The sequence below is a fragment of the Chlorocebus sabaeus genome, chromosome 11 (assembly GCF_047675955.1).
Source record: "Chlorocebus sabaeus isolate Y175 chromosome 11, mChlSab1.0.hap1, whole genome shotgun sequence".
Classification (NCBI taxonomy): Eukaryota; Metazoa; Chordata; class Mammalia; order Primates; family Cercopithecidae; genus Chlorocebus; species Chlorocebus sabaeus.
This window is the reverse complement of record NC_132914.1, coordinates 13,450,788-13,465,148: the sequence shown is the minus strand read 5'-3', so window position 1 is coordinate 13,465,148 and position 14,361 is coordinate 13,450,788. Positions and strand designations below refer to the sequence as shown.

The window sequence follows — 14,361 nt, the reverse complement described above, 5'->3', positions numbered from 1 at the left end:
CAACCTCTTCGGTGACGGCTCTGACTCGGCACCGATTCCACTACCATTATTTTCCTTGGTCTCAAGTTGACACTTAAACTGTCCAGTTTTAAGCCTCCGATCCGTGTTCCCAAATGAAAACATGACTTTCATTATGAATTACACGTCAAGGGACCAAACCAAGGCGCTCGGGGCGGCGAGAACCGGGACACAGCGCTTCGCCCGGGCTGGTAAACAAACCGCCGCGCAGGCGCAATTGCAACAGGACGGTAACCTGGGTAGCTGCCAATGGGCTTTTTTGTAGAGTGAAAAGCGGAAAAGCCAAACAAAACGCTGGTTCCAAGGTGATAAACTGGCTGACTTTCTTTATTTTTACTTTAAAAAAAAAATTTGTTTCTGAAGAACTAGTTGTGCGGCCTCCCCCGGGCCTCGCAGAGATCTTCGTGGAATTCCTCGGCCCCAGAGAAATGCCGCTAGCCTGTCGGCTAGTTATATTAGTCTAATTTTTTATCTTGAACTTTTTCAATTGACTGCAGCACTAATCCTAATCCACTGGTGCAGCAAGAAAGAAAAAAAAAAAAAAAAAAAGGGCGGGGGGAATCTCAACGCCACGGAAAACCTTTCTACTGGCCCGCCTTCCCCAAACCACGCGAGATCTGCCTGAGGAGAAGCGCGACCTCGGGAGGGCACGTTTGCGCATGCGTCTGGCTCATCATTTTTTAGCGCGCAAAAGTTTCAAAACGTTCCGCCTAGTGGGAGGCGGCGCGATTTGGCCCTTGGGGAGTGTCCGTCGCGTTGATCTGATGGATTCAAGTACACAACACCACATTCTGTGAGATTTTTCTGGCAAAAGTCCACAAGCTTGTGTGGTTGTCCCTACTTTCCGTTTTTATATTGGCCGTGAACTCTGTGAGGGGAGGTTTCAGCGAATCAAGTAGTAAAGGAGTGGGAGCGAGAGAGCCGGTCAGTGAGGTTGTAGAATAAGACAGAAATCTGAAGGGCCAAAGGTTTTATTTATTTTTTGGCTGGTGACCAAGAGGATATGAGTGTGAGCTAAGGTAATGACGTGGGAAGGAAAAGATGGGAAGATTTGAGAGGTAAATGAAGGCAGTAGCTCTATAGCCTACCTGGGAGGCCAGACGAAAGAATTTGACAGTAGAGAACATTTGTCTTAAAAGAGTGTGAACTTGTGCATGTTTATAAACAGGCAGACGTGGCATGCATTTAGTACATGGTGTTATTTATATAAGGTGGAAATTGGGACGCCCCTAATGGAATGGAATGGGGAAGATTCTAAAAGCCACAGTCCTGAACACAGGCCGAGGTGGAATTGGAAAGAACAGTCGCGGTAACAGAAGTCAGGGATTTGGGAACTGTCTCGAGGGATCTGACTAATCTGACCTCTTTTTGTCTCTCAGGATATATGGGACACCTGCACAGGCATTGGATTTGGCCGCGCAACATCTTAAAGGTACCACCCAACACCTGAAGCGTCTGCCTCCTTCCGATGGAGCCTCCTGGCCCTTCCCACCTCTCACCAGCTTTACCCTTTAGCCGGAATGAAATGTGGATTTCATGGAATGAAATGGTGGCATTTAGCTACTACATTACTCAGATGTGTCACTGACACCTTTCAAAAGTACATACTTCTAGCCTCTAGCCTCCCAGTTCACTAGATATTAGAGTCCATCTTGATATTGGCAGCAATTCTATGCCACTTAGCTAGTATATTTTGATTCTTTGTATACTATCTGGAGTACAAGGCAGAGGAATGCTGATGGAATACGTAATTTTACTCCAACAAAGGAATGGCTGATAGGTAAACAATATCACTTCATCTGTAAGAAAAGCTAAATATGGAAAGCCACAGGACTGAAGCTAGCAGTGATGGAGAAGGATCCCGGCGTGAATATATAGAATGGAAGTACTTCAGTAAAGAGCCAGGCATGGTAGTCACTTGCCAAGAAAGTGACTTCATTCCATTTTGGCAGCCTACAGTATATCCTGGCAGCTGCGCTATATGTGTGAAGTGCATAGGAAGATGCTGCAGGAAAAACCCATGGAGGCAATGGAATAGGATTTCAGGGTTGAAGCCTGGGTGTCTTGTTTTAGGGAGTGGGATCATCCAGCTCTGAGAAGCATGACGTCTCGATATGACATCATATAAAGTGTGTACAGTTGGGAATCAGACCTGGGCTTTTGACTTTAGGGTCTGCCAGTCACTTTGTGTGACCTGAGTCTCAGTTTGTTTGTAAAATAAGGATAATAGTGCCTGTGGCATAGGATTATTGTAATGACAAAACAAGGTAGCATAGGACTTAGTATATAGTACATGCCACCTACCAGTTGAATTGTGGATGCTCTATGCATCCTAGGTCCGTCTGTATTTAGGGAACTTTAAGACAGGTACTCTACCACGCCCACACATTAGAATCACCTTGGGAGCTTAAAAAAATCCTAATGCCCTGGCTTTACCCTAGACCAATTAAATCAGAATCTCTGTGAGTGGAGCCCAGACATCAATATTTTCGTAAAGCCCTCCATTTTGCAACTAAGGTTAAGAGCCACTGCTTTAAGAGTTCCCTCTAGGAGCAGGCATGGTGGCTTACGCCTGTAATCCCAGCACTTTGGGAGGCCGAGGCGGGCGGATCACGGGGTCAGGAGTTCAAGACCAGCCTGGCCAACATGGTGAAACCCTGTCTCTACTAAAAGTACAAAAATTAGCTGGGCATGATGGCATGCGCTGTCATCCCAGCTACTCAGGAGCCTGAGGCAGGAGAATTGCTTAAACCCAGGAGGCAGAGGTTGCCGTCAGCTGAGATGGTGCCACTGCACTGCAGCCTAGGCGATAGAGCAAGACTCCGTTTTGGAAAACAAACAAACAAAAAAAACAGTTCCCTCTAGAAGGAGAAAATATATTAAACCTGTGGCTTAAGATCTCTTGAGCTGGATGGTTGTATATTTGAACAATTTCTGGAGGAATAAAGTTTAGAACTTGAGACAGGCAGATAAGTAGGGCATCATGAGCTCTATTCAGGAGGGAGACCACTGTGATAAGAATGGGGTTGACATACTAATTTGGGAAAGATCATTGATAAAACCATTAGTATAATTGCCAGAGATACACAGGATTAGCTGTAGAGATAGAAAAGTTTCAGTCTCCCAAGCTGGTCTTTTGATCCAGCACAGGCAACACAGATAGTGATGTCTTTATTGCATTACACATAGTGAATCTTGGGCCATCAGCAGGGCCAATGGCAGTAGTGGGTTGGGGCGGACCTTTACAACCTGCAATCCTCATTGGTTGGGGAGGGCATCAAGGCATGATTGAAATGTGGGTGTTCTTTTCCAATGAGAGTCTGCTATACATGGGAATGCATGTACAGCAGGGCATTGATAATGAAGCTTTTTCCTGTAGTCTATCAGGGTTGATGTGGCTGCTCTGACCACACAAGTGGTTTTGTTATTAGTAACAGGTGAGAAAGGTGAGGTTCAAGCCTGTTTTTGTAGCCTTTCAGGGAACAGAGAATCACTTGGAATAGGAGAAGTGGCATGGTCAGGAATTTCAGCTTCTAAGAGACAAATTACTTGCTAGTAGGGCAATTCTGGTTTCTAGGTTTATAAATAATTCAGAAGTTGAAATCACCATACTACTTTAGTTATTGAATATAAGACAAAAAAGATAGTGATAATGGCCAAGAATATCTTTTGCCATGTGAAGTTACCTGTCTTTAATTGGGTTCCTTTTCTTGAAAAGCAGGCACACATGAGTGACCGAGAGTCTTCCTGGGACAGATAGGAATGCTGGACAGATTGATCTCTGTCTTTAAAGGTTTCTATGAGTTAGAGTGAGCCAGGACTAGAGCCAAAGACAAGTAATGCTTCAGTTTCTTAAGGGCTATTTCAGCTTCTAGAGGCCAGTAGTATTTTTGCTCAGAAAGCAAAGGAGAAAGGGGCTAAGTCCAGTTGGAAAAAAATATGTATAGTTAGGTCTTTTGTGCTTTGTGGATATCAAATACCTGTTGGACCTTGTTCAGAAACTTTCATGTTGTACCAGTATGGGGTTCCAGTTCTATAAATGAGGGTATCCAGTCCATCTTTCTTTCTGCCTCTTTTTGGGATGCAAGAAATTAAATTTGTGTCAGGTACAGTAGCTCACGCCTGTAATCCCAGCACTTTGGAAGATCAAAGCAGGAGGATCGCTTGAGCTCAGGAGTTCAAGACCAGACCAGTCTGGGCAACATGGCGAAACCCCACCATTAACCTGGCTAATGTTACTGGAAAAAAAAAAGACAAGAGAAGCCAGCAGCAAGTCATCACTGGACCTGACCAAGATGACCACCCAAAGAGAGGAGTAGACTTCAGCAGGGAAAAGCTAAAAGTCTTTCTGGAGTTAGGTAAGTGGCCAGCTAGTCAAAGGAGATATAGTTGAAGAGTTCATAGAAGTAGAGTTTTGTCCCCGCAAACCCACATAAGTTCTCGTGATATAAGGAATCAGTTTTTAATACCTGTGAGGTACAGGGAAACTGATGGCAGCTCACGATAGTACCAACAAAGTAAGATGTATTGCTCATCCTCCTCTCAAACGCTGGAGGGATCAGAAACTAGGAGGGGTAAGATCTAAGGAAACAAGTCAGGAAAAAAGAGAAGTGGCCACACTCTTTTGCTAAATCTAGGCTTCCCTATCTACAGAAGGTACAAACTGAGAGAAAGGAGAAATGCCTAAACTAAGTCAGGTGCCAACTTTTGACTGTTATACAGGACTGGATATTTTAGTTATTAACATCTCTTAACTAAAAGTGACCAGAAAAAGTAACAGGACCACCCAAGTTTTAATTCAGGGATAAGAGAAGAACCAACCTTGCAACCAAACACCCTTGAAGGGTGTTTTCAAAGGGACAGTGGAAAATACAAATTAAGTGGTTTTAGGTTAATCTCAAAAGTCATGCTTATTCAGTGTGCTGGTACACTGTTGCTGAGCACCTACTTTGCTGTTTTAGATCCTAGAGGTATAAAGATGAATTGGATGACATCCACCCTACAAGAATCTATGAAAGTCAATGCAATATGATATATGCAATCATATAAGTAGTGTATGTGAAAATTAAAGTACTATAGCGAAAAGGAAAATGTAAGTAACTTATTTTGGAAGGATACAGAGTGGTAGAGAAATAGAACTATAGATAAGCTAAAACCCAGCAGGGTTTGAAAAGAGGAGTAGATGTTCACAAGGAGGACAAGGCAGAGAAACTGTGACAAGTCTAAGCCACAGAGGCAGTACATGCAGTGTGAAGGGCATGTTTATTCAGCAGGTGATTCAAATAGAAGTGAAATGGAGGTCATAGGGGTTGGGGAGTTTAGACCAGAGCTATTGGCAGACTCATTCTGGAAAGTTAATGAAATTTTAGAAACAGATACACCAAGATACCAGTCATTTCATCTATCAGTCATTCTTCCCTCTGTTTGCCCTTGCCTTTTATACAATTGACCAACAGGCCTTTTTAGAGAGTGCTGAGAAGGTAGTATGGGAACTCTTCTCCATCCCGTTCTCCCAGCTGGTTGGATCTGGCTCTGTATCTGAGTTAGGCTGGGTCAAACAGACTCTGCCTCCTCAGAATTTAGAGTCAGAACATTGAGAGACTGGGTCACTCTGACAGGCGCATTGAATTTATAAGGACATGTGAATTTCAGATCCCAGGCCACCTTTAGGGGCAGCCATTTTGGGGCCAGTAATACAATAAGGGACAAGCAGAACTAGTTGATCTCAAGAGAAGCTGGTGAATGCAGCTAATGAAGAGACAGAGAGAACTGGAGGCAGTAGGCCATGTGGTCTGCTAGAGAAAGAGAGTCACTAACTACCTGGGTCTTACCGCTTTCAGGACCCTTGTTTCAGTCCAGTCTAAAGTCTGGCTGCCACTTTTGGTTCTTGAGTTCCCTGTACTTCCTCTGAGTCATAATAAATCCATCTCAACTTAAGGGGATTTCTTTTTTTTCTTAGACAATGGTGTTATGTGCCTAATTATGTTCTCCCCTTCTTAATGTTCTATGTCATAATAAAACCATGTATCTTCCACATTAGGGATACACATGTAGAGCAAAGACACTTATTTAACTCACTACAGATATCTCATGAAAATGTAGATTCTTTATTTTGTCTAGAGTTTCATCCATTACTGCATAAGAAAATTCCCCACAGTTTAGTATATTGAAAGAATAATATCAAATTCAACAGAGCTTAAAAAAGAAAGCAAGCAAACAAAAACATTATGTCATAGTTGCTGTGGATCAGGAATTTAGGAGCAGCTTAACTAGGCCATCTGGCTTCAGGTCTCTCACAAAGCTGTAGTTGAGATATCGGCTAGGGGTACGGTCACTTGACTAGGGCTGGAGAATCTCCTTCCAAGGCAGCTCACTCACAAGGTTGGCTAGTTGGTGCTGGTTGGTGAGAAGCCTCAGTTTGCTATGTGTGGGCCTCTTCACAAGGCAGCTTAGTTTCCTTATGACGTGGTAGCTGGCTTGCCCAGAATAAGTAATCCAAGAAGGTGAGAGCCAGGTAGAAACTGTCACAGAACCACTTCTGTCACATTCTATTTATTAGAAAGAAGTAACTAAGTCTAGCCCACATTCAAGGGGAGGTGGATTAGGTTTCACATCTAAAAGCTGATATGGCAGCCAGACCTTAGATGCATTCTTTGAAGGCATATCAAAGAATTTGTGGATGTATTTTAAAACCACCACAACCTGTTAGGTTACAGAAAAAAAACAAACCCAAAGTGTCTAATCCTGTTTCAAATATAGTTCAATTTCATTCAGTTCCTTTAGACAGTATTAGTCTCCTATGGATGAAATGTTTCATCTTTCATAATACCTCCCAAAGAGGTCCTGTCATTTTTTTCTGAAGATGACGTTCATTTGTTTGGGGGGAAGTGGGGGTATAATTACATATCCTTGTGGCACTGATGAGAGAGAGGGTACCTCCTGGCTTCATTCTGGACCTAGAGTATGCACTGAGGTACTTTCAGGTTTCCAGGATGACACCCTGATGTAGTTTGAATATATGTCCCTGCCAAATATCATGTTGAATTGTAATCCCCGGTATTGGAAGTGGGGCCTAGTGAGAGGTGTTAGGGTCATGGGGCAGATCCCTCATGTCTTGGTGCTATTCTCACTATAGTGAGTGAATTCTCTCAAGATCTGCTGTGTAAGTGTGTGGCACCACCCCCAACTCTCTCTCTTGATCCTGCTTTTGCCATGTGACATGCAAGCTTCTGTTTTACCTTCTGCCATAAGTAAAAGCTCCCTGAGGCCTCCCCAGAAGCTGAGCTGATGTGGGCACCATGCCTCCTATACAGTCTGCAAAAGTGTACAATTAAACCTCTTTACAAATTACCCAATTTCAGGTATTTCTTCATAGCAATGCAAGAACAACCTAATACATACCCCTCGTCTGCCTGATCCCTGGGGAACATGCTATCCTGTGATGCTGAAGCCTGTACCTGGTGAACTCATGGCCCATCTTTGGATTCAGAAAAATCTCGCAGGGAGTATTGGCCACCTCCCCTGGCAGACTCAGTACCCCTGGCCCCTACCAGGGGTTGTGGCAGGCCTACTGGCTGTTATTTCAGCATCCTTCAAGGGAACAGAAAGGCTTGGAATCATTGATTGTCATATCTCTGTCTGACTATGCTATTGTGGACTTGGCCTGAACAGCCATAGAAATGCAAGGAATGGGGTATGAGAGACTTGGGCAGTTGTCTCAAAAAGGGAGTCAAGGCAGAAGTCCCTTACCCTGAGCACTGCTCTCAACATGGAGGTAACTCACTATGGTAGGCAGCCTTTTATCTCATGATTTGACTTTTTGATGAGTCTAAGCTAGTTGTCTTGTAGACTATTCAGCATCCTCGATTTGGCTGATTATTTCCTCATAATATCTTACAACTTGTTTCTCCAACCCTTGCCTTTTTATTAAAAGAAAAACCAAAAAACAAAAAAACCCTCGACATTATATGTACAGATTTGATTATATTCAGGTTAAACATTTTTAGAAAGAATACTTCAGTAACATTGAGTAGGTTACATTGTTTCATATTAGGCACATAATTTCAGCTTATCTCACTATTAGTAACGTGAAATTTGGTCACTTGGTAAGATGATGACCCCCCCAATCACTCTATTGAAAAAGGACACACATCCCTTTGCACTTTGTAAGCTACAAAGAACCTGTTCAACAACTTTTCATCTTATGCTTTGAACACCTTTTGTGATCTTTTCCTGAGTCAGTTATTTCACTGGGGGTTGCAAAAATGGTGTTCTAACTGTAGTAGTCTGTATTTATTAACCAGCATTTTTCTGTAAAGAAGAACTTTCTTTTTTTAAGAGACGGAGTCTAGCTCTGTCTCCCAGGCTAGAGTGCAGTGGCATCATCAGAGCTCACTGAAGCCTCAGCCTCCTGGGTGCAAGTGATCCTCCCACCTCAGCCTTCTGTGTTGCTGGGAACACAGGCACATGCCACTGTGCCCGGTAAGAGAACTCTTTTAAGAAAACCATTTTAATGAATTTCTCAGTGGACCACTGGGTAGTGGTTTGTTTCTGATTTTGTTGAAAGCACTTGGAAAGCTCCTGATTTTTAAAAGGATTTGTTATCCAGTTATTGGAGCTATTCACTTTCTCAATACTATCCCCAGTATTTTCAGTTATTCCTATGTTTGGTCCCCAGGAGGTTTTTAAATTCAGGCAATGCAGGATTTGAAGTAAAGGTGGAAGAGAGGTTCGGCAATCTATGGTAAGATGGAAGAAAAGCTAAGTGGAAACCAAGAACCAGCATGGCATCTCGACTGCACCAGTTCTCAGAAAAGCTGTTTTAGACTGCATACTTGTAGAAGTTGAGGATCTAGAAATTAGTTCCCGTAAAACTCTGCATGCTTTGGGACTTCTTGGAAAGTTTTTGCGTGAAGTCAGAGATCTATAGTACAGAACACTGAGCAAAGTCTTCCAGGTTTGGTTGATGACAAGCTAAGGGCAGAAATAAAGGAATTTAGAGACTGGCTTTCAAAACAATAGCCTGGATTTCAAGCCTATTGTCTTGTTGCTATTTTGAATTTCAGAAGCCAAATATTAATTTCTTTTTTTCCATTCCTTTTGTAACATCTAAACAGTGCCAAAACCCTATCTCCAGGGCAAATGGATTCCCTAGGCAGATAAGAAAAAGATCACATTACTCATGTTCAGAATATTACCCCAGGTGCACAAGTATTGTGGAATTTTGTGCATTTGGATGGAAGACAACTGTTTACTTATCTTCTTCCAATGTCAGGAGTAAGTTTGGTGATTATAACTTTGGCAATATCTTTTAAACAGAATTAGTATATTATGTAACGTGTTTTATGACCATCCTTAATATAATTTTGGGTTATGGCTCCTTACAAAATGATTTTAAATATCATTAAGCCATAATATATACATGCAGCCATCCTGGAAGGAATAAATACATTGGTCATTGTTTTGGTCTCAAATAATTTAAAACAATCTTTGTGATTTCTCATGTCAAGGGGCCATAGTAGTAAGTCACAACACATTAAATTGACCAGTTATTTTAGTCTAGTCTATTCATGATGCAGAATAGTACACTATGCCTGCTCTGGAGGCTGAGTCAGTGGTTCCAAATCCTAGCTCCCACACTATGCAGCTTTGGGCACATTACTTGTCCCCCCAAGCCTCCATTTCTTCATCTGTAAAACAGAAATGCCAGTAATAGTACTCATCTCATTGGGTTGATAGGATTAAATGACATAATGCATGTAAATACCTGGCACATGTTAAATATTAGTTGTTTTTATTGTTGTAATTATTCTTGACTAAGAGAGGAGATGATATCCAAGTCACCAGCCTGCTGACTCAAAAAATTTCTTCAATATCTAACTTTCTTGATAAATGAATTTTCTTAAAAGTCAAGTGTTAAAATTAACAGTTGAATTTCTCTGAGTCTTACATAGAAAAACTAGAATTAACCTCACTCCTCCTAAAATAAAAGTAGAAAATATGATGAGGATGTTGATCCAGGAAGAACCTTCAGTTTCTTGAAAATTATACTCCAGCTTCCCTGTGCCACCTCTTTGCTTACAAAGTTTTCGTTTTTACACATTGCAAGTCAGCATTCCTCTTTCAAAAAATAAATATTCTGAACTGCCTTGGTTAGGATTCTGAATTAGAAACAATAAGTTATATGCCAGTGTTATGAGACAAATGTATAGCCAGTTTATATTTCTGACTTGGAGTAGTCTAAATGCTATCCAAGTATTAATAAAATTTGTATTTATTTAAAATAATTTGGCAACTCACATTTTAAAAATTGTCTTTTCTCCCATAGTGTTATAAAGAATCCACACATTGTTCCTAGTATGGACAATCAGGTGTGGTTATAAAGTATCTCCCAATTAAGGCTGTTAGGACTTAGATAATGGCTTCCCAAAGGTCAGATGTTTTAACCTGAGGAGAAACAGATTTCTTCAGTTCTTTCCACCACCCTGTGATGGCACTTCAGGGTCAACCTGTGAAGCTGGAATTCTCGTTCAGTTGCCCCTAACTAGATTTTGAAGGAAAGAAGCAGTGGAGGATGGGGAGAGTAACTATTGCAGTGTCCATACTAATTCCTAGATTCCTTTCAAGATTGAGGACCAAGAGCAATCCAATTTGGCTCTGAGAATGCTAGTTGAAATCCCTCCTCAGCAATTCAGCCCTTTTCCCTCTTCCTTTCTTTAGTCAGCAGGGTCCCATGGTGACCGGTTTTAAAAGAAATCATCCTCTTCAGCAGTTACCTAGCACCATGGCAACGAGGACGTCAGCAAAGCAGGATAGACCCTGCACAAAACAGCTCCAACCAGGCTCCCTCCCTGCCTCTCCACTTCAGCCTTACCTGAGACCTAGGGATGGGGCTATCAACATCTAGACTTGTATACCCCAGAATTCCTGTGTGTTTCTGTGGTTTTCCCCATAAGCACAGATACTTGGGCATACAGTAAACTATGTTACAGAAATCTCCCTCCCCCCCCCCACACACAAAAAACATAGATTATATTTAAAGGGTGAGGATGGGTGATGGGATGGGGACAGGGAGGTAGATATGGGATAGTCTTTTGGGTTTAAGGAAATATAAAAATTATGTTTGTGTTTATAAGGTAACAGTAAACTGATAGTAGGGGAAGTCAGAGCCCTAAACATATGATGTGGTTTATATTTAGGCACAGGACCTCAGGGAAATTTTTTAAAATATTGTTATTTACTTGAGAGTGAAATAGACAAATGGCTTTAACAAGCACTGAAGGGGGTGTAATGCTGTCCGTGGTGCTGAACACTCCATTGTCCCAGATGTGTGCTAAGGGGGATCCAGAGGGCAGGTTAAGGAACACCTTGCCAGGTCAGGGTACTGACTGTAAGAAAGAAAGAGAGGGGTTGAGGTTAAGAAAGCATCATTTATCTTCCATACTGAGCAACTCTGAATGGTCAGGATAAAAGCTTCAGATAGAAAAAAAAGAAAATAGAGAAGGAAGGAGGTTTGGGTGATTGAATCTTCCCCTTTTCATATGGAGATTTTTGGTCTGAGCCAATCAGGGCAGAGATTTCTGCTGCTTTGCTCCTGAAAGGAAAAGTGGGGGAAGGGAGGGAGAAGATGGCCACATTCTCCCCTTCAGCCACATGATCCATTTCCCATGTGACACATTCCAGAGCCTTGGAAAGGAGAAAGGAGGGGCAACAAGAGAGTGGGGCTGGGGGCGGGAAGATGGTTTAACAGTCTACCCTGCACAGCGTCATCTTGTCTCCCTAACAGGAAGCAGGCTGTGAGCCAAGGGGAAGGCAGAGGACAGAAATGAATGTGTTTCCAGGCTTTCCTGGTGGTTTATGGCATTCTCCAAACTCGTATGCAAGGGCTATTCCTGACCAAGAAGATCTAAGGAGAACGTCTCTGAAATCAAGTCCGGATGAAGGTATGTAATAGGAATCCCTTGGTATTGTGACTGAAATTTGGCTCAGAGGACATAATGCCTTATTTTTTTCCAGGCAATTTGGAGATTTTGTCCTGCCTTAGATGCTGGTTAGAGGCTTTAGGTTTGTTACCAGTCCAGAAAAGATGCCTAGGTAGTTCTGTAAAATGAAAATTCGTCAGAGTATGTGCCTGTGAAAAATTGAATGGAAATGGTGTATGGTGATAATTAATGAAACAAAGCACTCATTGATGAAAAGGATTTTTTCCCCTTGAATCCTGGAAAGAGGGGAAAAAATTACCGAAACCAACTAGGTTTCAGCATCACTGCAATAAAAGCGTGTTTCATCCCTTTTCAGCTGCTTATGCTATGCCCAGAGGTTATTGGCAGTGGCTTGGGGAGCCAAAGTGGGCAGGCATGCTGTTCCTTTGTGCTGTGCGATCATCTTCCTTCTGATGTTCCTGGTACCAGGCCTGCTTGTGATTGTTCCGAGCTCTGATTTAGGACAGTAGACTGCCACAGAATTTCACATCTTGTAGAATTGCTAGCCACAAGACCCTGGGGAAGTTCTCAAAGGAATCTATCAAAGTTACAGGCTAAAATAATCAGCCATGAACTCAAATTTTCATGTCTTTGACTATTTTCAGCACAAAGAGATGAGCCCCTTTAAATTTTAGTATGTCTTTATTTAACAAATACTTAAGAAAGTTCTTGCTGATGTGCAAGGCACTCTTCTAAGCACAAACAGTCATTGAATCCTTATAAAAACCCTTTGAGGAAGGTTTTATTACCCACATTTTAGAGATGAAGAAACAGAGGCACAGAGAAGTTAGGGAACTTTCCCAAGGTCACACAGCTAGCAAATAGTAGAAACAGAACTTGGACCTATGAAGCTTGACCCCAAAGCCTGTGCTCTTAACCACTGAGCTATGCTGCTTGCCTCCTCATATTATTTCAAATGATGTCAGCAGTCAATTTGGCTTCAAATTTCATTCAACTGACGCTACTAGAAGATTGAATCAGCTTGCTTTGCTAAAACAGATCCCCAGAGAAATCTATATTTAATCTTAAATTATCCCTGTGGTCACATTCTGTACCCCCAAGTAACCCAATAAGTAATTGCTGTTCTGTTTCCCTTGTGCTGTATAGATCTCTGTAGTAAAATGCTATGTTACTATGGTGACCAATTGATGTCTAAAGAAAAAGAAATCTAGAATTATGTCATGGGTTTTTTAAAAAATCGAACCTAGAAACACTCTTCCATCCTCAGAACCCGGCAAGGCCAGCCTAAGCATGTTGTCTTTAAAAGCACCTACCTAGTTCTCAAAATAAAATAAATAGATTAAAAACTTCTAAAACTATGTGTATAAACTGTAATATCAAACTGACTGGATTTATTGTTTTACAATGATATTATACCTTAAAATAAGGGAATAGGTTTCTTTTGCAAATTATTTTAGGTTTTTAAGGGTATAAGAGGGGTTTGCTAATAACTTTTTTTAACTGCTAGAAATTTCTGAGATATAAAGATTTCCTTTTTTGGTCTGTGTGGATTTCCTTCTGGCCTTTGATAATAAAAGATGACTGATCTGATTCCTATAAGCTATGGAAAAACTAAAAAGTTACTAGTTCCCTTCAGGGTTTCATTGCGCAGTACTTTAAAAAGTAATTGTGTCCTCCACAATATTGAACTTTAGTCTTTTAGCTTAAGCCTTTGATCCCTGCTGAAATCTATGTTTCCCTGGGACAAGTAACACTTTTATGCTATTATAGTCACATGAGTGAGCTTCTTGAGGGACAGTATCCTTTCCTCTTTGGATTTCTAGCACTTACCACTAGGCCTGATTTATGGTGAGCTCTCAATATACTCTTGTGAATGAAGTCTGAGAAGACTCAAAACAATGACAGTATTCTGCTGGTGCCAATTTGGGAGTCCATGCCTGTTTCATTTTGCATGTATTTATAGGGAGGACAGTGAGGAGACACATGTGTAGTAAGAACTTGGTAACAGTCAAAATTATGCCTGAAGTTTATATAGTTAGACTGGCCCTGGAGCAGCAGCAAATTAGAGTTTAGAAAGTATACATAAATTATTTCCTGGAGATCACCATTCCGCCTGACATTTTTATTTACATTTAGAATGAAGTTCTCCTGATATTTTTATTCATATCTAGATGGAAGCACCCCAACAGTCTTATTTTCCTCTGATGCTTTGCGTGGTCCCATCTCCAAGTGTTGAAACAGTTCAACTCAGGTTTGAGAGTGAATGTCTTGAGAAGTCAACTCCTGCCCCAGGCAATTCTCTCCTAATTCAGTCTGGCTCCCAGTGCTTAGAACTCTGTATAGAAAGCTCACAGGACTGCAGGACTCTTTCCTAGGGAACTCTGGGATCTTGAGGGTCAGT

At 41.6% G+C, this 14,361-nt stretch overlaps 1 protein-coding gene across 3 annotated transcripts in view; it reads left to right on the top strand.

The window, feature by feature from the left end:
• Nucleotides 1–740: 740 nt before the first annotated feature.
• The window catches only part of GPR19 (G protein-coupled receptor 19), a 36,183-nt gene continuing 22,562 nt past the window's right edge, over nucleotides 741–14,361 (top strand). Inside the window, exons 1-3 of one of the 3 annotated variants that reach the window (XM_073020496.1) lie at nucleotides 741–1,037; nucleotides 1,398–4,376; nucleotides 11,804–11,960. In XM_073020496.1, the coding sequence (XP_072876597.1) occupies nucleotides 11,955–11,960 (6 nt within the window). In that variant the 5' untranslated portion in view covers nucleotides 741–1,037; nucleotides 1,398–4,376; nucleotides 11,804–11,954. Of the gene's footprint in view, nucleotides 1,038–1,231; nucleotides 4,377–11,388; nucleotides 11,961–14,361 lie in introns of those variants that run through there. The other 2 variants (XM_037990329.2, XM_007967703.3) reach the window with 2 other exon arrangements.